The 21,987-nt window shown below is 40.2% G+C and overlaps 2 protein-coding genes across 7 annotated transcripts; one reads left to right on the forward strand and one right to left on the reverse strand.

Annotated features, from left to right (window-relative positions):
* Positions 1-6,575: 6,575 nt before the first annotated feature.
* Positions 6,576-9,979, reverse strand: psma8 (proteasome 20S subunit alpha 8). Its single transcript, XM_006786447.3, has 7 exons — positions 9,743-9,979; positions 8,277-8,403; positions 7,995-8,119; positions 7,681-7,803; positions 7,470-7,589; positions 7,159-7,221; positions 6,576-7,077 (listed from the first exon to the last, which is right to left on the reverse strand). The coding sequence occupies exons 1-7, from the start codon at positions 9,842-9,844 to the stop codon at positions 6,982-6,984; spliced, it is 756 nt and encodes a 251-aa protein (XP_006786510.1). The 5' UTR covers positions 9,845-9,979; the 3' UTR covers positions 6,576-6,981.
* Positions 9,980-10,541: 562 nt separating this feature from the next.
* Positions 10,542-21,653, forward strand: ss18 (SS18 subunit of BAF chromatin remodeling complex). Of its 6 annotated transcripts, XM_006786450.3 has the most exons (11): positions 10,542-10,718; positions 11,201-11,277; positions 11,377-11,461; positions 13,210-13,366; positions 14,563-14,793; positions 15,269-15,439; positions 15,763-15,840; positions 17,275-17,397; positions 18,717-18,847; positions 19,273-19,335; positions 20,093-21,653. In XM_006786450.3, exons 1-10 carry the CDS (start codon positions 10,650-10,652, stop codon positions 19,288-19,290), a joined length of 1,140 nt encoding a protein of 379 aa, XP_006786513.1. In that variant the 5' UTR covers positions 10,542-10,649; the 3' UTR covers positions 19,291-19,335; positions 20,093-21,653. The 6 variants fall into 6 exon arrangements, 5 of the variants coding, with proteins under 5 accessions (XP_006786513.1, XP_087688651.1, XP_006786511.1 ...); XR_015716835.1 differs by having other exon boundaries at positions 18,717-19,335; XM_087832525.1 differs by having other exon boundaries at positions 19,273-21,653.
* Positions 21,654-21,987: the final 334 nt, after the last annotated feature.

Consider the following 21,987-nt stretch of genomic DNA (forward strand, 5'->3'; position numbering starts at 1 on the left):
TGGCTGTATAAGTCTGCAGAGAATATGTTTGTGGGGACGTTACGGGAAAATGTGGCAATGCGTCAGCTCTGTTTTAAAAGTTCACTTACAACCAACTTGCAACCTGGAAACCCAGACCTACAGGTCTATTCTTCTTCTAAGTCATTTAAGTGCAATAAGTGCTGTATTTGAAGATTTGCTTATCTTTATGCTGTGAGGATTTTAAAAAGAAAACAAAATTAACAGGTATAATCACTCGAAACAAGCATGTTGACAGATGTGTGTTTGCCACATCACCCTGCTTACCTGTGAAAAGCCCAGTGAAATCCATTACATACTTTAGAGACGACTCATGAATGGAATAATTAGCACAGCATGCTTTCCGCCCGGCTGGAAGTCTCTCTCGATAATGAACAAAGGAAAGGAAATTAGCTTTTGTCTCATAAAGTCACAACTTCAAAGATCCCTGCCATTGCATTAATACAGCCATAGCCTGCAGCAGCGTGGAAGAGAATAAAATAAGCACTCTCACTCAGACCCCATTCTTATCAAGGTCTTTCTCAGGACAAATACAAGGAGTTTGGCTCTTATAGACCACACATACACACACTGAAAAGGGATGAGTGTACGAAATGAGAGGAAGGGGCTTGCACGTCTTTAGGTGTAACGCTATTTCAATGCATTATTCTCCTTTGTGCAGCTGGATGTACACTTAATCATTTCAGATCAACACTTTGGCCCAGGGCTTCCCCAGCTGTGGCCCGGGCGACCTGTGATGGCTGTCTCGCCTAACTGCTGTTCCAGTCAGCTGCCCCCAGGAGCGTGAGTGCTACACTGATCTGGTGCTGGGTCATCTGGCCTGGCACTACTACATTACAGCGCATTAACAAAGGCCTAAACAACCCAGTGTTTGTATCTGACCTGATGCAATTGATGGTGATGGATACAGTTTAGCTCACAAATCGAATCAACGTCGGCGGGGGGTTGGAGGTTTCGAATGCTGTTCTCTGCATAAAACATGTGTGCAAAGCAAAAGCACATTGTGGGCAAACTAATATGTATTTTGAATTAGAAAGAAAATGTATGCGGCTGCAGAATGATCGGTGTTGTCGGTGTTCTCATTATCAGCATTTTGCCCTAAGAGTTATGCTCTCAGAACTAAGGGAAGCAGTGCTGACGACGAGGGCGAGGCAAGTATTGTCCAAGGCACTCTCTCCTCGCTTATCTGCTCCTTTATCTGCTGGGATCAGTTGTTAGTGCTGGCAGTTTTCCTCTCCTGTCCTCTGGAGAGAGGTGGCTCTCAGCTGGAGAGAGGCGCCAGAGGCTATGCACTGTCTCCATTGTGTGGAGAGACACACAGAGGCATTGAGAGACTCAGTGCAGGTGCAGAGAGGAGGAGTGAGAGGGAACACACCTGAGGGGGCTGATTTTTTATTTTTTTTCCTCACAAAAGTCAGACTTGTTTTTTGAGGGCCTTTTTAGTGCAGGGACATTTCTTGTCTGGAGGACTTATTTACTGGAGGTGCACTATACTAGAGGGAGGGAAAGGGTTTGCAGTACAAATGCTTCCTCTCTGACTGCCAGAGATACTTGTTTACAGATAGAGGCTGCCAGAATAAATAAAGCATAAAGAACATAATGCAGGACAGCACTATCGCTGGTACTAAAACCGTCTCGTGAATTTAATTAGTCACTTTGTATGAAGAGCAGCCTATGGTATGATGAAGCATGAAACCGGTCCCTGCGTGAGGTCATATTCCTTCAATCACAGGGTGGGTGTTCCCATACAGGCAGAAGCCAAGAACCTAAAGCCGATAACCTCATCTCAGACTGGGAGTTTTCCTGTGAAAGTGATCCTTTTGGTAACTGTTTGTTTAAAAAGTGACAGGCTACAAGAGTCTCGGTGACAGCGTCTATTCATCTCAGAGTGTCAGTTGGAGAGAAAAAGGGAACGAGGGAGGCAGAAAGAGACAAGGAGAGAGGAAGGCAGAAGGAAAGATGCTAAAAGAAAGTCCAGTAAAGAGTAAACGGGAGATTAGAGTGTTTTCACCCAAGGTGTGATTTACCTTTAGCTCTTAACCATCTTCAGATCATCCTACTAGCAATTTCAGAAATTCATCTGTTGGGTGACTGAATGAGTGCTGATGTTTTCATCACTTTCGTTTTAATTATATGTCTCACTCAGCACAGTCTTCCTTCTACTCGGCTAATTTAGATTGAGATCCTTCCAGGCTTTCCCCTATCTTTCATTTCCCTCCCCTTCTTCTCTCCTCTCTGCATCCCATCATCCCCTTTGTAGAAAAAAAGAGGAAGGAAAAAAACCTTCATGTCTGTGACTTTCTTGCCCTCCAGCGTATGAAGCCCTCTTTTATTTTGATCATCGCAGCACAATGGATTCATGCCATTCTGGCAACTTTATTCAGTATCAGCCCAAATTTACATACTGCTTAACAAGTTTGTGCGTGACTGTTGATGCCTCTGATCAAAGTGCTTTTGGAAATCTTTCTCATCTGATTTTTTTCCCGTCCTTCATTTCAAATGCATGCTGCAGACAGGCATCTTTAACTCAGGGGCAAAGAAAGGTAACCTTAGTGCTGCACAAGCCCAAATGTCATCCAACAAGGAGGGCTCATGTCCCGGGGATAAAGATAATGTAATCTAAGCAGTATACAGTGTGTGACTGTGTGTCTTTGAGTGTGTGTATCTACGCTAGCCTCGGTGTTTGTTGGAGGCTTGGGTTCGGGGGCGTAGGGAGACAGGGGATGACAAAAGTCAAAGCAGTCATGTGTCATTTTCAGTGCTGAAGGGCTGGGACCTGCCTCCAGGGCTGTCCTCTCTGTCAGACGCACTCAGATATCTGCGCTGAACTCTCTCGCTGTCTCTTTCTTTTCCTCTTTCCATCCTTCTCTCCGTCTTTATCTAATGCACGCGCATATATGCAGCTGCACGTCCATGCACCAGCACACGCAACAACTCTGTGCTCGAAGAGCCATACAGCAACAAAGGTAGAAGAACATTTGCATAATAGAGACTATGCAAAACAGATGACGGTAAACCATAAACATCTGCTTTAGATATACAATATGCAATGAGTCATTTCACATTTCAACATCAGTGTCTTGACCGCGTGCCTGCTGCGGGAGCGAGACTGGAAGGGACGGGAATTGTTCCGTGACCGGAGACGCAACATGTAGCCCCCCCACCCACCCAACCCCAACACTGATAGGGTCTGTGAAGACAAGTGGGGGAGAATATTTTGACAAAGATCAGGCTGTAAATCGAGATTTTGGAGGCCACGCTGCAAACCAGCGGTCCATAAAATTTCCACGAGAATAGAAGAGGCTTCACTGCGAAAACCCTGAAGTAGCCTCTATTTACAATAAAACGGGACTTTTGTAAATTTATGTGGCTACCAGGGCAAACAAGAGAATTGAAAACATTAAAGAACTAAGATTCAAGAAAATACAATGAAAAGAGGGTGTGGGTGGAAAGAGAGGAATCGTGGGAATGCAAGATTGCACCTCCCTCAGGCAATCAAATTATCCTATGGGCCGATGGTTCCTCCTTATGCGTCGGCTGACATTTTCTTGTAACCCCATCCCGAGTAATGCTATGTGATGTGTGTGACTGGCTTCTGCCACGGCCCTCAGAGGCCATGAAGCCCTAGGGCCATTTGCTTTTGGCCTGCAGCATCCCGGGAATTGTTTATTTTAGCTCTGTCTGCCCCCATTTTTTTTTTTTTGCCTCTCCCCCCATCATTTCACTTAAGCTCTCCTCATCTCTCCTGTTCTCTCCGTTTCTCTTTCCTTCTTGCCCAGTGGTGTCTACTTTCAATTAAAGAAGGATGCACTTCTATTCTTCTGTGAGACAAAACCACTGACAGGTGACTCTTGAGGGGTAACTTAAAACCATGCCTTTGGTCTCTTCACACAAACTGTTAGTAGTATCCCCGCACCTTTCAGAGATTACAAAGGTAATGACGGCTAACGACGACAGCGGTATCTGTTACTTGGCTGTATGTGCTTCTCTGTGCTGTGATGGTGAGAGCGGTAGGGGTATGCTGGAGAAAGAAAACAGCTGAAAATCAATGTGTGATGTGCATGTGTGCGAGAGAGAGAGAGAGAGAGAAAGACAGAGAGAGGAAAGAGATTTGAAGACAGAAAAAGATAAGATGTGTGATAAGAGATAATAGAATGATATTCAAAATATATCCCTGGAGCTAGAAGTTAAAAGAGAACATTAAAAGAAAACATTTTTGGATAACTTATGGATATGTAAGCCAGTACACCAATACGCCCGAACTTTACTTCATACTGACGCAGAGCCCTAAAGGGCATTGGTGGAGGCAGGCCAATCTGCTATACCCAAACAATGTGTGTGTGTAACTGTCGACATGTGACATGCAGAAAAGGGACAGTGTTGAGAGCGTAGCCTTTTATGACCCAACACACTTTGACAGCTTGGCCATCGCTTGAGGACACAGGCAATGTTGCTTTTTCATGTGACAATTTTAAGCAAAACAACTCTCCCTCGATGGATTCGATTGTTTCAGAGAGCCTTTGTGGCCGTGTAGGTTAAAGTACAGAGACACGTCACAGTGGCCAGTAGATTCTGTTCGCTGGTAGCTAGAGGAGTCATACTGTCAATCTGTAGAACAAAAAGTGAGAGAAAGTGTAAGCGATATGATGGAAACTGCTTTTATGCAACACTGCGCTCTGCTGGTAGAGAGGCTGCTAACACGTTGATTAATTTGGCACAAGGAGGGAGACAGGCTTTGCAGGACTAATGCAACCTTAGTTCCCCGAGGATGCGAGTGTGTGTGTGCTTCTATCCTTGAAGCAGTTACCTCATTTGGACCTAAGGACATTTCGCACTGGCAAATTTTAAATATCCCAGGAGGGGCATACTTTGAAATATGGCCACAGGGTGGAACATCAGAATGACAAAAATGTAGATACTTAAAGTGAAATCTGCCTGTGACTTAGAGACCAGCTAGAGAGGATAGCATTGAACAAAAGGTTCTGACTGTTGAAGTAGATCCAGCAAATTACTTAAATCTTATCCAGCTATTGTTTAACATCATCTACAAAATACGAATGAATGACGCTTAAAGTGTACATGAACGCACGCAGATGGAAGAGATGCAAGGATTGTTTTTTTTAAAAAAAAAGCTCTGTTACGTGTTCACATTAATACATTGTGTGTGTGCAATTGGCCTGTAAGCTGTGTGTATGCGTGCGCATACAAATAATGCACTGTCGACAGCCTGCAGCAGTGTGCATTCTTGCTCGGAGAGTACATGTCCCGAGGCCTTGTTCCTCCGTCAATGACCTCTGGTGAAGCCATTATTTTCTGCATTAATGATGAGTAGCAGCCAGCGATGAGAGAGATGGACTTAGTCCTGAGGCACAGTAGCACCGATTATGGGCAACAACAATGCCAGCAAAAAGAAAGACGGAAAACTCTTCCCACAAGCAGTTCAAACGACTCGGAGTCTTAGCGAAGAATAAGCTGCATTTGCCTTATTGGCAAGATGAATTAGATAACCTAGAGGATTACCCAGAATGCACTATACCTATAGCTTTTCGTTTGGCTAATTTAGCGTCTCTCTGTCCACAATATGAACACCCCCCAAAAAACGAATGGCCGCTACAGCCAAGTAATATTAAAATCCAACTGGAAATGCATTAGTGAGAGCAATTAGCGTATGGATGAAATGGCTGAGAGTGAGTTACACAAAACCCATTATGTCCTACGATTTATTAACTTAATACATGGGAAAAGATATCAGAGCACTAATTGATCTCTGGCATCAGCCGAAACACCAACCTGTAAAGACTCACAAACAAGACAAAGTGCAATTGCTCTAGTCAAGGCAGCCAGGGCACCCACTCAGGAAATCCTGGCTTGGGGAGATGACTCTAAATGAAGGACTTTACCATTCACCATTATGTCTTTGGTAAGAGTCAGAGGGAACCCCCGGGGCTCTTCAGCACAGCACGGTACAACTTTTCAAAGGGCTCCAGATTAAAGTCACTGAAAGTTCCCACTGGGGTCTGAGGCCAGGATCCCATTAAGCAGCCCTACCACACCGCCGGCCATAATTGTGTCGTTGAGAATTCAGAGCAGTGGTTGCTTGATAAGCGAATTTAGGGAGAAATAAAAAAGGAGAGGCAAAAAAGGGGGTCTCGTTGGGCCACCATTAGACACTTCATTCGCTCATCACTAATTCGTTTTAAATGACTGAGGGAAAGGTGAGCACTTTATAAAGCAATCCAAGCTTCCAGCAACTCCCCACCCCCTTCCATTTTCAGGTCTGTGCAACAGAATGCTGATAAATGAAAAACGTTACACTTTATAGCCACACGCTTCACTTCTGCTGGTGGCGTTTTTAAACTGTAGTTATCTTTATCACACTACTTGCTTTGCAGTAGAATAATCAATAAAGAGAGTGAGGAAATCTTGTGCTCTTTTTCCAAGCCTCATCTTGAAGAAACCGGTCTTTGTTACTAGGAGCGTCACTACTAATAATTTCGGTCATTTTTATACAATGGCTGTATTTCGTAGAGCAAGCTGGTATAATGGAGTGAAACAACTTTTATAATAAATCATACAAACAAGTCTGCTTTTATTGAGTATTTTGTTTCATTAAGGTTCTGAGTATCACATACAGTTTATTTTAACACCAGGGAGTTATTAGAATTGTTTACTGAATGATAAAATTAAAAAAAAATGTGACCATAGTTTAAGATCTGAACCCTAACCTGAGATCTACAACTGTGTGTTTTCGCAATAGTCAGTTCAACAGTTGGATGTATAATTCTGAAGGTCTTTACAACTGGTATAGCATCTACACAATAAGTGAAAATCACAAGTTATGAGTCAGTTCTTTACAATGAAATAAATGAATAAACCTTCTGAAACCTGCTAATATTTGGAACCCAAGTATGATATCATCATCATCATCCAAGTGCAATAAGGACAAGATTTTATACAACTGCTTTATGAGGATTTTTTCTGCTTTTTCTTCTCTGCTTCTTCTTCTTTTTCCTTTTCAATCTCAGCCACCAGCGTCTCAATTTCCTTGGATTCCAAAATCTGCAAAGAACAAAATGCAAACCCATTAGCACTTTAGTGAACTAGTAGAAAAAATAAAGTAATATTTGCCTTGTTAATTACCTTCAGTGGCTGATTTCGTCTGATAACAGCAAGTTCAATATTTTTCCCCCCTGACTGGACAACCTGTGACCAGCAAACAAAAAATAAAGTGAATACTGTGACCAATTCAGGACACATTTACTACGCCTGCTATGACCATATACACACACATTTACACAGAAAACATTGGAAAGCTATATATAAGTTATAGTTTATTTGGCAGCAGTTGGTGCTCTTTGATGAAACCGCGACTGTTTAATTTCACATCATAAAAGATGTAAATACATCGAGTTCAACATATATGGAAATGCAGAAACTAATCGTAACCTTACCTCAAGCAAAGCTTTGATGGCCAACTTGATTGCCTCATTGTCCCCAGCAATGGCTTCTTCTGTGTAATTCTTCTCCAAGAACTCTCTCACAGTTTTTGCGCTACGGCCGATTGCATTTGCCTGTTTTTTTGTATTTCAAAAATACATTTTTTTAAAAGTCATTTTCATACTTGTACAAGAAACCTTTTGGACACAGAGAAATCCTACTGACCTTCCAGGCATGGTACGTTCCCGACGGGTCCGTCTGATACAGCCTGGGAGTTCCATCGTAGTCAAAGCCAACAATTAATGCAGAGATGCCAAATGGCCTGCGACCATTGCTTTGAGTATAGCGCTACAAATACATTTAAAAAAATAAAAATAAAAAAAATGTAAAAAAATTTTGACAGGTTATTCATGACTCTGTACTGAAAATGAAACGGCTAGCAACCATGATGCAGTGCACAAATGCCTACTGAAAGGAATAGCTAACACATGCCTTTTTGAAGGTGTTAACAGTAAACGACTGCTCAGATGCTTCCATACCTGTTTCAGTGTAGCTATGTAGCGTGTGATGTATTCCACTGTGACTGGGTCCTCAACTGTTAGCCTGTGGCTCTGGCACTCAACACGAGCTCTGTTTATCACAATACGAGCATCTGCAGTCAAACCTATAAAACAATGAATGAGGCCATTTAACACATTACAAAGCTACAACAAAAATATAAAAGCCAAGTACTAACACATGACACAGCTGTCTTCTACTATGCCATGTTAAATAATGAACACATTATTCACTTATGGAAAGAAAAGTATTATCTGGGATACCTGCAAATGCCATGCAGACGTGCTCATCCAGTGCGCATATCTTGCGGACAGTCCTTTCCTCCTGTAACTTTGCAACAGATTTCTTCTCCACACCAAGGACAACAATGTCTTTACCTCTGATTCCCACCTGCATATAAAAAAATGAAAACAATATTAGTTTTCTCCCACGGGCTAGCAGTTGACGTGAGTAAATAATATACAGCAAATATTCAGATTCCCAAATAAATCTACAAAGCGGATACCTCTGCATGTTTGATTTGGCAGAGTTTTAAGCTGCAAGGCTCCAAATAAGTTTATGTGTCCAGGTGTGAATGAACAATTCCCCAATAAGTTGACTAAAGAAAGTAAGTACACAATGCAAAGTATATCAGAGGGACGGCTCAGGTTGAGCAGTTTGGAGGCAAAGATATGATGGTTTGGACATGTACAGAGGAGAGATAGTGAATACAGTGAACAAGGGAGCTGACTATGGAGCTGCCAGGCAGGAGCAAACGAGGAAGAGCAAAAAGAAGATACATAAATGTAATGAAGGTGGACATGCAGTGGGTTGGCATGACAGAAGAGGATTCTTGGGATACGGTGAGACAAAGGCAGATGATCTGCTGTGTTGACCCCTAAAGGGAGCAGCCAAAAGAGGAATTAGAAGAGAGTGATGACAATTTTCAGTTACAACCTCAGTAAAACCCAATTAAAAATTCTGCTCAGGTCACACGTGTTTGGTTTTTTATTTTTATGTGAGGTTTTTTCTGTGGTCCACCTATCCAAAAAGGAGCCCTCTACAAAGTAATCGGTTATCATAGCCAAGTTTACTCAACAACCCTGATTAGGACTTATTTAAGATTACTCCCAAACACTCTAAAGTTAGAAGTTTTTTTTTTGCATTTATTTTCATATAATAAATATAAACCATTTGGTTTAGCCTTCATCGTTCCTCAATGTCCTTTCTAAGCCACTATTATGACAGATGTTACCTGTAACCAGGGGAGCTGCGACTTAGTAGCTTTGTGAGTTTATAACTTTTGTCACTAAACCTTAACATAACTACCATTAGTTATGAGGCTACTACAGTGGCTTTTCAGTGATTTAGAGGGAGATATAATATGCTGAGTAAAATTCAACTTTCCAGACCAGGTAATAATCAATCATGGGTACTTGCAAACTCCTGTCAGTTAGTACCAACACAACGAAAATGAAAGTTAAGTGTGAAGAGTGACACAGCGACAAAATGCTAGCTAACGCTGACTGCTTTTTGTTTGCCATTTCCGGCATTAAAAATTATGTATTACACATTAGCAAGCCAACAAGCTCGTAAAATTGCAACAAAGCCTTTGTCCATAACAGAAGGTGTTAAGAAAGAAAACTGCAAAACACATAAAGGAAACCGCTAGCCGCGCGTTGATCGGCTAATCTAGCGTCACCCATGTTGCTATCGTTAGCTTTAGCATTAGTTTCATTTAATGACTTACCGCTGTAGAACCTTTCTTTACAGCTTCCTGTGCATACTCCACTTGAAAAAGATGACCATCGGGAGAAAAGACAGTAATAGCTCTGTCATATCTTGCCGCCATTGCACCGCAAGACGCGTATTATAGCAGTAAACTGGAGAAAAGGCTACCAAATGATTCAGCTTGTTAGCAACAAGCGATTCACTCCGTGTGTTGAAAAGGGCGCCTGCGCATGACCTGTGAACTGAGACGATACCAAAAGTGGAGTCCACCCAGAGGGAACTTGTGATTAAAACACAATACTTTGTGTATTTTGATTGGTTCTCCGAAAAATAGAAATTGTAAAAAGTAGAATATTACACTACGAGCATATACGGTATTTTAATATCAAGTTTCATTTACTTTATATATTGAGAGAGGTTCCTCCTTTGAATACGGATGTTATAAGAGTGAATAAGAGCACATAAATCCCAGGACTGATATTAGTTATTACTACCAAAATATATGCAATGTTATTTTTAATTAGATATATATACACTAAACGCTCCGCTTTCCCCCTTTTTCTGGCAGTTTATTTTATATGGTCTTATGGTCTAGCTCTAGACTGTTCCATTATATGAAAAATAGGTGAAATTGTAATTTAATTAAGCCAAAATGTGTGTGATTTTAGCTATTTAAATAAATTTTCTTATATATTATGATTTATCTGATCTTAAGTTTTACATCAATTACTCTTGTATGGTCAGAACAAGCAGAAATCAGTAACTATGAGTTAAAATGTGCTACTTCGTCCCCCAAAACGGACCACCGCATTACGAAATTGCATCGTATTCTCAACTGCTTGATCTGAGTTCTACCGATTTGTTCAGTGTGTTAGCTACTTTTAACTTTTATGCTGTAGCTTACGTTAATATTCTATAGTATCACCATGTCGGTGGCATTTGCACCTCACAGGCAGCGTGGGAAGGGTGATATAACACCCGCTGGAATACAAAAGGTAATTCATCTGTTTTAGCGCGTCGCAGAATGGAGGCTGTGGCATCAAACGCGGCTAGCCGTTGAGATAATCAATGTAGCAGTGCCCATCCAAGTCCAACTGCGAGCAGCTCAGGAACAATGTTACAGGGTCAGAGCGCGGTGAATATGAACCTCCGTGGAAACGGCACTCCACGTGTGGAGTACGAGTCTTAGGTGGATTTATCGGACTAACGTATAATTGTGTTTTAGGTTAATGGAGGCCTGTGGTTTTGTTAGCAAGGCACAGCTAGCTAGCAAGACGCGTCTTTTGTTGGCTAGAAACGCACACTCACATTTTACAAAACACGACCATTCACTGTCTCAAAATTAAGATAGAATAACATTCGTCAAGCAAATTAATTGTCACGCCAAATGACCAAGTTCGTCTGCTTTATTATTAATATTTTGGGGAGTTATATTGAGTAACACACGTAATAGAAATATCTGAATTTACCATTGCAGTTACTTGATGAAAACAACCAGCTGATCCAGTGCATAATGGATTTCCAGAGTAAAGGCAAAACGGCTGAGTGTTCACAGTAAGTTATTGGAGTTATTAAGTTTTTTTTTTTTTAATTTCACGTTACATTTCTTTCAAGTTCCTATTCACTCAAACACTGCACTGTTCACTTGCCCAGGTATCAACAGATGCTGCACAGAAATTTAGTGTACTTGGCGACGATAGCAGACTCCAATCAGAACATGCAGTCTCTCCTCCCTGCTGTGAGTATGAATTTTTAGTGGTTGTTTTGAATGACTGAAATGTCTGACTGTCTTCTTTGATCATACCCAATTCAGGTCACTTGGGTGTTTTAGATAAATCATCAATGTTAAAGAAACATTTTTTTAATGAGATTAAGAATTTTGAACAAAGTCATGATTTTTTTCCCCCCTGTCAGCAAAATTAAAATAAGTCTTTTGAAAACCCTCACTATTATGGATTTTCAGTACCAACAGACTGCAGTATTTCTCTATGTATGAGTGCTATCTGTTGAGCTGTTGTAGCTGCCATTTAAGGATTTATTGCCAGTAGTGCTCATTCGCAAGGCTTCATTAAGTAGAATAAATATTTTGGGTGAACAAATTGAATCCTTTGCTGAGAAAATCCATTAATTTCTCAGTTTGGTTAAGCTCTCAGGCACTTGTTAGTGGTGTTTAATATTGATATTGTTTTTATTGGTAGTAGTGTAATTATTGAGTCTGCTTCTTGGATTGAGTTGGATTATCCATGCTCTTAATCATTTCGTAACAATTACCCATTTGAAGAACAAGTAGGCTACAAGAGTCAAATATGTCAAAAACTAAAAGCACAATTTATTTTTTTCAAGTCATTAAATGTAATCTTGATTAACTCAAAGGAGTGTTTATCAACTAGAACATTTATTAAACCTCAAATAAAGGTGTGCTTTCCTTGACCTTTAAATATAATCGAATTCCAATGAAAAATGTAAATAGGTACATGGAGAGAGGGGGAAAAAATGGTTGAAGTTAGCCCGAGAAAGCCCATCTCACAAGTCACAGTCACAGTGGATGCAGGCAAATGGGGATAAAGAGTCATCATTATATCTTGATTACCTTTGGAAGCCAAAACGTAATTCATGTTAAAACTTGATCAATTACTCAGCCCTAAGGTTCCCAGCATCAACAAGCAACACTGTGTACACTGTGTCTGAACACAGTGTAGAAATGGCCCAAAAAAGGCTTTTATTTGTGGTTTATTTGGCGTGCTCATCTACGCAAAACAGTTGTTGGCATCGAATAAGAAGAATTGAAAAGCTTTGAGGCATAGAATTTTATTAGACTTGATTAATTCCATTGAAATCTGTTATTGATTCTCAACTGGAACTATTCTTGCATTCCCATCCCTAGTTGCGAAGAAGCACAGTGGTTACAAAAGTGATTGAAGTCACTGATTTGCTAACAATCATATAGTAAAGGAGTGAGTGTATTCTTATGAGTAAATGTTGCTTACATACCTTAAACTCAGATGATGAGTGTGGGCACATTCTTTTTCTTAATATGCTGCATGGTGAGCATGTTTCTGGAGGGGTAGTCAATGACTCAAACAGCTGAGATTAGGACCAGCTGTTTAAAAGAAATGCAGACTAGAGAACGGTTTTAATTGCTGCTTTTAAGCCATAAACCGTTTAAACTGCTGCATGTATAACAGTCTTAGTTCAGGCTAGTTTTTTAAGCCAGTTTTGTTCAGTTTGTTGCAACTTTGTCTATCTATGCATTTTTTAATCATTGAAGGTTTCTAGCTGTTCCTTTTATTAAAAAACTTTTTTCCTTTCAGTGTATATTAATAGATTTTATTCTCCTTACATTAGTGTTCTACATGAATGCCGCAATCTCTATATCAGAGTTATCATATTTTTTTCTGGAGTTTTTATCTCAAGTGGCTCAGGTTGAGATCTGTTTTCAGAGAGATCATGTGGATTTATTTTTTTGTCTGTGTTGTGCACCTACAGCCGCCCACTCAAAATATGCCCATGGGTCCTGGTGGCATGAACCAAAGTGGCCCCCCTCCTCAGCCTCCTCACGGTCACAACATGCCCTCTGAGGGTATGGTCAGCGGCGGCCCTCCAGCCCCACATATGCAGAACCAGATGAATGGACAGATGCCTGGTATGTGTCCCCCCCCCACCACCTTAACTTCCCTGCCTTGTCTTTCTTTTCTCTTTCTCCTTTTCCCTCAGTTCCTGTCTCACTTGGGTTGCCTAGCAACACCACAGAACTGTGAGGGAGGTCGCTCTAAGGTATTATAGGCAAACATGCTGAAGGATGATGTCACCCATTTGCCAGCTGTGGTGGTCTTGGGCTTGATTCTCCATCTGATTGTGGTTATCCTTCTCTGCTGAAGTAGCATAGTTCATGCATGCATCATTGTCTTTCTCTTGGTATTGATTGGTTTTTTTTGTTTTTTTGGGAGGGCGCATTTTCTTTTCTTTCTTTTTTTTTTTTTTAAGAAGAAGAACTGAATTAACAATTTTATAAAACAAAATGTGCTGACGTCTGTACCACATGGTAATTAACTGAGGGAAAATGAAAGATACTTGACAAGCACTGGTAGTACACATTGTGTTTTCCATGTTTCATCCATTATGCAGTTCTTATTGTTACATAACAGAAGTAACATCATACACAGTTGGCTCAGACATTAAACAGTCTTTAACCCGACAGCTGCGTAGCACAAAATCTGGGTAATGTCCTGTTGTAGCCATTTAAAAATTTAGGTATTTGTCCTTTGCTATTCACAGTAAGTGTGTGGGCATCATGTGCCTTTGCCTCCTGCACACTCGGGCAGCAAACTATAAGTGGAGTATTTCTTGTTGTGTGCTAGATATGAGAAAATGCAACAGCGAACAATCCCCTGACCTGATTGTTCAGCACTATGTGCAGAAATGGAGTAGTCACAACATAGAAAACACTCTATTATTGTTCTCCTTTGAATTGTGATATCTGGACCCTGTGTTCCATACATTGCTTAGAAGATCCAGTATTAACTGGGTGATCCAGGATCAGCTGATCCTTGCTACTGTTATCCAGTTTGTTTGGTTATTCAAAGCTGCAAGAGAGTTAGATTTGGCAGGCTGGAATGAATCATTCAAGATGACTGCTCGTTCTTGTTGTTATTGACAAGGGAAATATATAGAGACAAGAAAATCATGATTGTCAACTCTGTGATAAAATTATTAGAAAAGTCATCTGGATGTAAATAGCACCAATAGTAACTTACAATTCTACTGGAAGTCTCAGAATATATATATATATTTTTCTGTTACCTTTCAAAGCATCATGAAGATCTTCTTCTTATTTTTCAGGACCTAATCACATGCCCATGCAAGGTCCTGGTCCAGGCCCCAACCAGCCCCCGAACATGCCCAGTGGCTCTATGAATATGCCTCCCAGCAGCCACGGCTCCATGGGTGGCTACAATCACGCTGTCCCTTCCTCCCAGGGCATGCCATCTCAGAGCCAAATGAATATGACCCAAGGCCAACCCATGGGAAACTATGGGCCTCGTCCAAACATGAACATGCAGCCCAATCAAGGTAAAGCAGAAAACTTGTTATCTTCTACTCATTAATTTCCAATTGCATTATTGTGTAAAATCCAATAGTCTGAGTTTTATAACATTGTGAAGCCAACATGGAACATTAACCAGTGATGCAAACTGAAGGCTGATAAGAATTAATCTGTTCAGATCCCAGTGATGGCCCTTGATGTTTGTGGGCTAATGTGCTGCCAATTTGCCTAAAATTCATGCATTTGGTTACAAATTTTTGTCACAGTGGTGTTAAATGATTCATACTGGTGCAACTATACTTAAGTGACACCAATTTTCCTTTATGTTGTTCGCCCTTCTTTTCTTTTTAGTCATCGTGGACATGAAATGGGTCTAAAAATACATTCACAAAAGAAAAGTCTTTAGTTTAACATGTTGAAAATGGTTTTGCAGTGCCTTTTCATTTCTCTGACAGCTCATTTTTATTTTTTTTTTTATTTTTTGTTTTTTGTTTACCTCAGGTCCAATGATGCACCAACAGCCTCCCTCACAGCAATATAACATGCCTCCTGGTGGTGGTGGACAGCACTACCAAGGACAACAGAACCCAATGGGCATGATTGGCCAAGTCAACCAGGGGAATCATGTCATGGGGCAAAGGCCAATGCCGCCCTACAGACCCCCACAGCAAGGTATATTCTTTCGGAGTGTGTTTCTTATGTGTGCGAGTTGTGAGTGTTGGTCTTTCCTCTCCCTAACCCACCCTCCTGTATTTCTTACTCTCATTCCTCCCAGTTTCCTCTTATTTCCTCCACTGTTGCTCACAGAGATGTTGGCGACTAAAGATGTAACCTAAAGCCTCCCGCCTCTATAAAAATTAGTCAAGTGACCAAAAGAAAGCTTTCTACTAGGAACTAGTGGCAAGGAATCCATCCTCTTTACTCTTCCCCTCACACAACCAATCCAACAACACCTTGAATCTACTTGTGTGTATGTTGTGTGTATGTGTATGTAGGACCCCCTCAGCAGTATCCAGGGCAGGAAGACTACTATGGGGACCAGTACAGTCACGCAGGACAGGGAGCATCAGAAGGTAGGAGAACCTTCCAGCCGCTTGGAAACAAGGAAAAACAAAAACCTCAACAAATGAACCCAGGAGTTGTGTTAAGACACAAATGATGCAAAGAGACTGTGACAAAGCAAACACTTCAGTTTCTTCATTATTTTCTGGGAAAATCAAAGTAAAAAACAAAGGTGCTGCTGTCCATTGATAAATCGGGATCTAAGCAGTCATACAGTTCTTGTAATGCTGACTCCACTTATTCGTGAACGGGTCTCTTCGAGTTGGGGTGAAAGAAAAGTCAGGGACAGTCTTATTTGAGGCGTTACGGTAAAGTTGTGCAGAAGTAACCTGATATCATGCTACTGCACTTTTTTGGTGCAGTAGCTGATAAGTACATATGTGTTTATATTTATTTTGTATTTGAGCACTCGAGAGTTTTCCTCATTTACCCATTCACATACTCGCATTACAATAGATGCTATGGGGGAAACTTATGAATCACTATGTTGCCCAAGGATACTTCAACATGTAGATTAGAGGATCGAACTGCCAACTTTGCGATTTACCTCCTGAACCACAGCCACCTTATTCATATTTATAAGCACTTGTAGGTGTGCCTCTGTCCACTTCACGTAAAGCAGACTGACATTTGAAATCAAAAACTGTGGGGTTTGTTTAAGAGCCGCAGTAGCGACACTGAAGTCTTCAAATGTTTTTTTAAAAGTATGGCACCTTTGCATTCTTGTCAAAATAAAACGGCTCTCATGCAGTAGATTTTCTTGTTGTTGGTGTATTTAGGGATAGTATTAATTGCATAAGCAAACACACTTTTAATATTACCTACTAAAATGTAGCTTTTTTTTCTTTTCTTTTTTTTTCTTCAATTAACATTTACCTTTTTTTTTCTCCTTTTGTTTTGATTTTCCCTCTTTCTACACTGTTTCTCTTTTGACCTTTCAAACACAAGTGATTTGCTTTGGGATTTTTCTTTTTGTTTGTTTCTTTCTTTCTTTTTAGTTGTTTTAATGACAAAAATGAGGAAAAATATGTATGTTAAAAATGTGCTGCTATTAAATATGATTGTGCATGTTTGAAATTCACAATAATGACCTGTTACCTCTTTTTCCTATCTTAGAAGAAATTATTAATATGTAAACTTGTACTTTATTTTTATATTCGTACTCATTCATACAAAACTGATGTTAGACTTCATACTTCACACAAATCTGATATGGTGGCTAGACACTGACTTCTGACACTGACACTCCCTACTACAGCCGTAGTGTAGCAGTAGTGTCTGAGTATTATTTCCTCTATAAGAGCACTGGCACATATTATACTCTTACAAATCAAATTCATCTCTTCATTGGATAGTAAGATATTTTATTCACAGTCTTCCTTGCTTTTGTGCTGTAGTCAATAACATGTTGCTCACATTCGCTGCTGCCCGCTTCCCCCTCAAAGGTAATGCTCAATATGGCCAGCAGCAGGAGGCATACCAGCAAGGCCCACCTCAGCAACAGGGATATCCTCCTCAGCAGCAGTACCCAGGTCAACAGGGCTATCCACCCCAACAACAAGGATATGGTGAGTTACGGCAAAAATTTTATTTCCCCTGTAGGAGGCGCTATAAGCCCTCTTTGGGGGCCTTTTAGCAGTTGAAAAAACATTGTTCCTTTATACACTGTTGCTTGATGTAACTAAGCTTTGTGCATATCAAGATATCATTTTAAGCAGAGAGTTGAACGACACAACCGTTCTTAATGATTACAGTTACTTAATTTTAGTAGTGCTGTGTAATATCATGTCAGCAAATTATACATGATAATAGAAACTGTCTGAAAAATAATTGAAGGTAGAAACATTCATGTTTTACAACAATACCTGGAAATAGATTAGTCAAAAAATGTTTGCCTTGCACTTTCAGTGTAGCTCTTGCAGCTTTTAGGCTTTTCTTTCCTCATCCCATTTTTCTCTGCAACTTTCCATCACTCAACCTCTGTCTGAGCCAGAGCTCATGCAAGTAATGAGCTACTGGAGACGCAGAGGTTGTGAGGTGAGATCCATCTGGCACATACACATGCCTGCTCTCTCAGGCCCCCACAAGGTTATGCTCAACAGCATAAGGCATTATGAGCGCCTAATGATGTTGCGTGGGCCTCATTTGACTTCAACTCCAGTCAGACTTTGCCCAGTCCTTCACAACATCTGTACAGGAGCATATATATATAACATAATAATATAATGTATACACAACCTTTTCTTTCCCCCTCCTTTTTTTCTGTCTTTCTGTTTTTTTTAAAAATGATGCTTGCTCCTCTAATGAAGACCAACAGAATCTCTTTGATGTCTCCTTGCATTAGGGAACCACTGCCTGTCTCCAGCCTGACTCACTCGCTCTCATTCATTACCGAGTCAGGCGTGGTGGAGGCAGCCGTAACAAATGGGTCTGACAGATCCGCTATTCTTTTTGTCATCCATCACTTTTTTTTATTGCAGCCCACTAGTTATTGTCAACTAACAGGTATTTCCCAAAGTTTTCAGAATAACAAATCCAAAGCATAAGAAAAATGGAAATGAGTTTGGCAGAATCAGAGCCGGATTAGGACTTCAAGTATAAAACTGTTTTTGATGCTGCACCTTAACACTTCAGTAACACTGGTTGACAGTCAGTTTTTATAGAATTTTCCTGCACTGCATGCTTCAGTGCTTCAACCTAAATTAGTTTTTTTTTTTTGTTCCATATCATTTCTTCTTCTTTTTAATAAACTGTGTTCATAATAAACTGCACTGTGTGGAAGCATTTCATTTCTCTGTTAACAGTGCCCAGCAATCAAAGAGTTTTGGGTTCACTCAAGGCTGACAAGCATAAAAAGTTCTCCATTTATTAATGTGTTTGTTTGTAGGTCCCTCCCAAAGTGCCCCAGGACAGTATCCTAACTATCCTCAAGGGCAGGGACAGCAGTACGGGGGCTATCGCCCTCCACAACCCGGACCCCCACAGGGCCAACAGCAGCGCCCTTATGGTTATGACCAGGTGAGTATAACCCCAACAATGGACAGTGACAGAGGCTTGTCTGTACATTGCACTTAGGCTTTCTCTTACTGTGTTTATTGCCATGCTAAGTTGTATGTTATATATAGCTCTCAGTTAGACCAGTAAGTAATGTAAGTGAAGTACGATGGTAAAAATTAAGCAGTAGTACGTTATGCATGCTGTCATCATATTCGGTGGTTAAATGTGTTCTTCCTAAAAGGGTTTTCTATGTTAATATTGTTGTGTTCTGGCTAATGTGGTATGCCATCCCAGTGAAATATGAGGGCTTTAAAGAAGATTCTTCCTTAAACTTGATGCAGACTGCTCTAGTGTTTAAAGGAAGATCTGTTTGTTGCCCTGTATTTCCTGTGGTCTTATGTGGGGACCACAGCTACACTTTGATATCTTTATCTTTGAATATTCAGGGGCACATGAGGAAATAAAGACCCGGGGATTTGAACCCCTGACTAGCTCTGTAAGAAGCAAAGGTAATGGTTGCTGTGAAGACCTCAACGTCCAATCTAGACGCTTGACCACCTAGCCTTAATTTGCATTTGTTTTGTTTCTTCTGTCTCTCGTCTGTCTTTCTTTACCCATCTTTTCTTTTTCTTAAATTTTTCCTTTTCTATTTTTTTTTTCTTTTTTTATTAACCAGGGGTCGAATTGTAAAGATATGAGGTCCAGAAACACAGCATTCTTAGATTGTAATGAGACAGACAGGAGCTCACATTCTCTGACCGTCCTTAATCTCTACAATGTATGACACTGGTCTTCATAACCAGTGTGTTTGTTGGATTTAAATTTTATCTTTCAAATCATTGTTTCCAAATTTGCTTCCATTGCATTTTCCATTAAAGTCAAACACATACTTCGACCCCTGTGTAGGAATAAAGAGAATACTGCTGTTCTTCCACTGAATTTGTCTCACTTGAAAATTAGTGTCCACTGTTTAATAAGGATTATCGTCCTCAGCCATGCTGCTGCTGAAACCTGAGGTAAAAAGTTCGAATTTAGAGCTCACAGGTTGTGAGGTTATGCTGCCATCTGCTGGTCAAAACCAGTCAGTGCAGGCATAAAATCACGGTTTGCAGTATGATATGGTTGAAACCACAGATTTTTGTCTGCACCTTATTGAGATTTGTGAACATAAACTTCTGATTTTTTTATTTTTTATTTATTTATTTTTGTTTGTTTGTTTGTTTTGAAAAGGTCAGTATCACGAGGATGTTGCATTTCTCTCCACAGGGCCAGTATGGAAATTACCAGCAATGAGAAGTGATCACAGCAACCAACACAGCTCTGCTCTGATCTCTAAGCTCTGACCTCTGGTCAGTTACGAAGCAGACTTTAATGATGGTTTTAATCTCTCGGACACAAACACACAATGCTCAAAAATACAAGATACAGTTTCCCCTCTCTTTGGGATTTTATCTTTGCTGATAAGATGTAGTCATGTTTATCATGTTCGCTGACATTACGTCAAAGTCAGCGAGTCACCTCTGGTCCAGTATGTCTCAAAGCAGCAATGCCTTAAAAATGGAACTGCCTTATCCTTTAGCATTGCAGATTGTGAAATGGGCTAACAAAATTTTGGATAACACATGATGTAAATGTACAGTTTGAATCTACGTGGTGCATTGTTTCTCGATCCTTCAGCTCCCCGATCATCAGAAGCAATAATGCCAGCAGTAGGTAATTGTGTGGGGGACAGGGAAAGATGAAATGGTGCACCAAGCGAACTTCCAGCTAGGCCATGGTACATGTCTTGATGTATGTGATGATGTAAAAATATATTTTATGCTTTTTAGATCAAGCTATCTTTGTATAAGACATTGGAAACTAGTACTAAAGCTGTGTTGTTAATTTCATCAAGTGTATGTGTCAATGTTTTTGTTTGTTTGTTTGTTAGTTTTTTTTAATGCTCTTTAAGATCCCATCCAGCACATTTCCTTTAATTGTTTAATTGTGGAACAATTAAATTAAATCTGCAACATCAGCAGCTCAAACACCGGAATACAAGAACAGGACTTTTTTTGACATACACAGTAATTCATCAGTAAACAAATACGAACATCATACTTATCAGAAATCTGATGTATTCTGTGAGTTCTTTAGATTTTTTTTTCTCTTAAAAAAAGTGGGTGAGTAATTTTTTTTTTTTTTTCTCAAACCCACAGTACCTGACAGAATAATGGTTGTTGGCCTCTATTTCATAAATGTGCCCGAAGAGGTAATATGTAGCAGATGCCACTGCAAATTGTGAGTAAATGCTCTCTGGAGCCCTGTTTTTATTTTTTACTTTTTCTATACATGCACCTCAGTCTTGTCCATTGACTGCAAATTAGTGGATGGGGAAAGAATCCAACTCGGTATTACAAATATATCTGGCAAGTGCTTCATTTGTTAGTTGATAACGTTAGTTTGTTCACAGTGCTGGAATCCCTCCTCCCCTTTGAATAAACGTCTAAGTTGATGCCATTCAAATAGTGTTGTGTGTGAATAAATGATTGTTACTGTCAAATATGTAACATAAGATGTGAAAATAATGTTCTGAAATCGATTCCTTAATTTCACAGTAAAGACTGGTTGTGCAGTTTTATATTACTGGCTTGATATCTGTATTATGGTGCATATTTTATTGATTCCCACGTGTACAGCGACATAAAAAGAGGAATTCTGTGTCCTCCTGGTATTGTTTATATGGTTGTTTTAATATTTTTCATTCTGCACCCCATTTAAGTGGTGGTCACATTTGTGTCATGGCAATGTATAACTGTACATTATAATAAATCGGAAGAATCTTTAATATATTTTGCCGTGTGTAATTTATAGATATTGACAGTTTATCATGAGACTGTTTATAACACCAGAAACATGCATCCTGAACAGCATAAACAAGATGTACACTATTTGTGCTGTCATAATGTGACAGTATGATATAATTGTTTTGTCTTCATCTGCTATCTGGTAGTCAGTTTCCAACTGATAATGACCCTGCCCTGCTCAGCAGCGTGTCTGCTTTGTCCAGATGCATCCAGAGAGGTCCAGACCACATTTACACCCAAAATTACCTTCCGTGTCCCTCTTTCCCCTTCTGCTCCCTCCAGAGAGGGAGAGGGACTACCTGTCACATTGGGGGG

Source organism: Neolamprologus brichardi, chromosome 18 (genome assembly GCF_056152115.1).
Source record: "Neolamprologus brichardi isolate AB-2024 chromosome 18, ASM5615211v1, whole genome shotgun sequence".
NCBI classification, from domain to species: domain Eukaryota; kingdom Metazoa; phylum Chordata; class Actinopteri; order Cichliformes; family Cichlidae; genus Neolamprologus; species Neolamprologus brichardi.

Coding starts and splice junctions, on each gene's coding strand:
- psma8 (XM_006786447.3), bottom strand. CDS start 9,844: ATGGCGGCAAGATATGACAGAGCTATTACTGTCTTTTCTCCCGATGGT. Junction 7,804..7,994: donor ACATAGCTACACTGAAACAG/GTATGGAAGCAT, acceptor ATGTATTTGTAG/CGCTATACTCAAAGCAATGG. Junction 7,078..7,158: donor GACGAAATCAGCCACTGAAG/GTAATTAACAAG, acceptor TGTTCTTTGCAG/ATTTTGGAATCCAAGGAAAT.
- ss18 (XM_087832524.1), top strand. CDS start 10,650: ATGTCGGTGGCATTTGCACCTCACAGGCAGCGTGGGAAGGGTGATATA. Junction 11,462..13,209: donor TGCAGTCTCTCCTCCCTGCT/GTGAGTATGAAT, acceptor GTGCACCTACAG/CCGCCCACTCAAAATATGCC. Junction 15,440..15,762: donor CTACAGACCCCCACAGCAAG/GTATATTCTTTC, acceptor ATGTGTATGTAG/GACCCCCTCAGCAGTATCCA.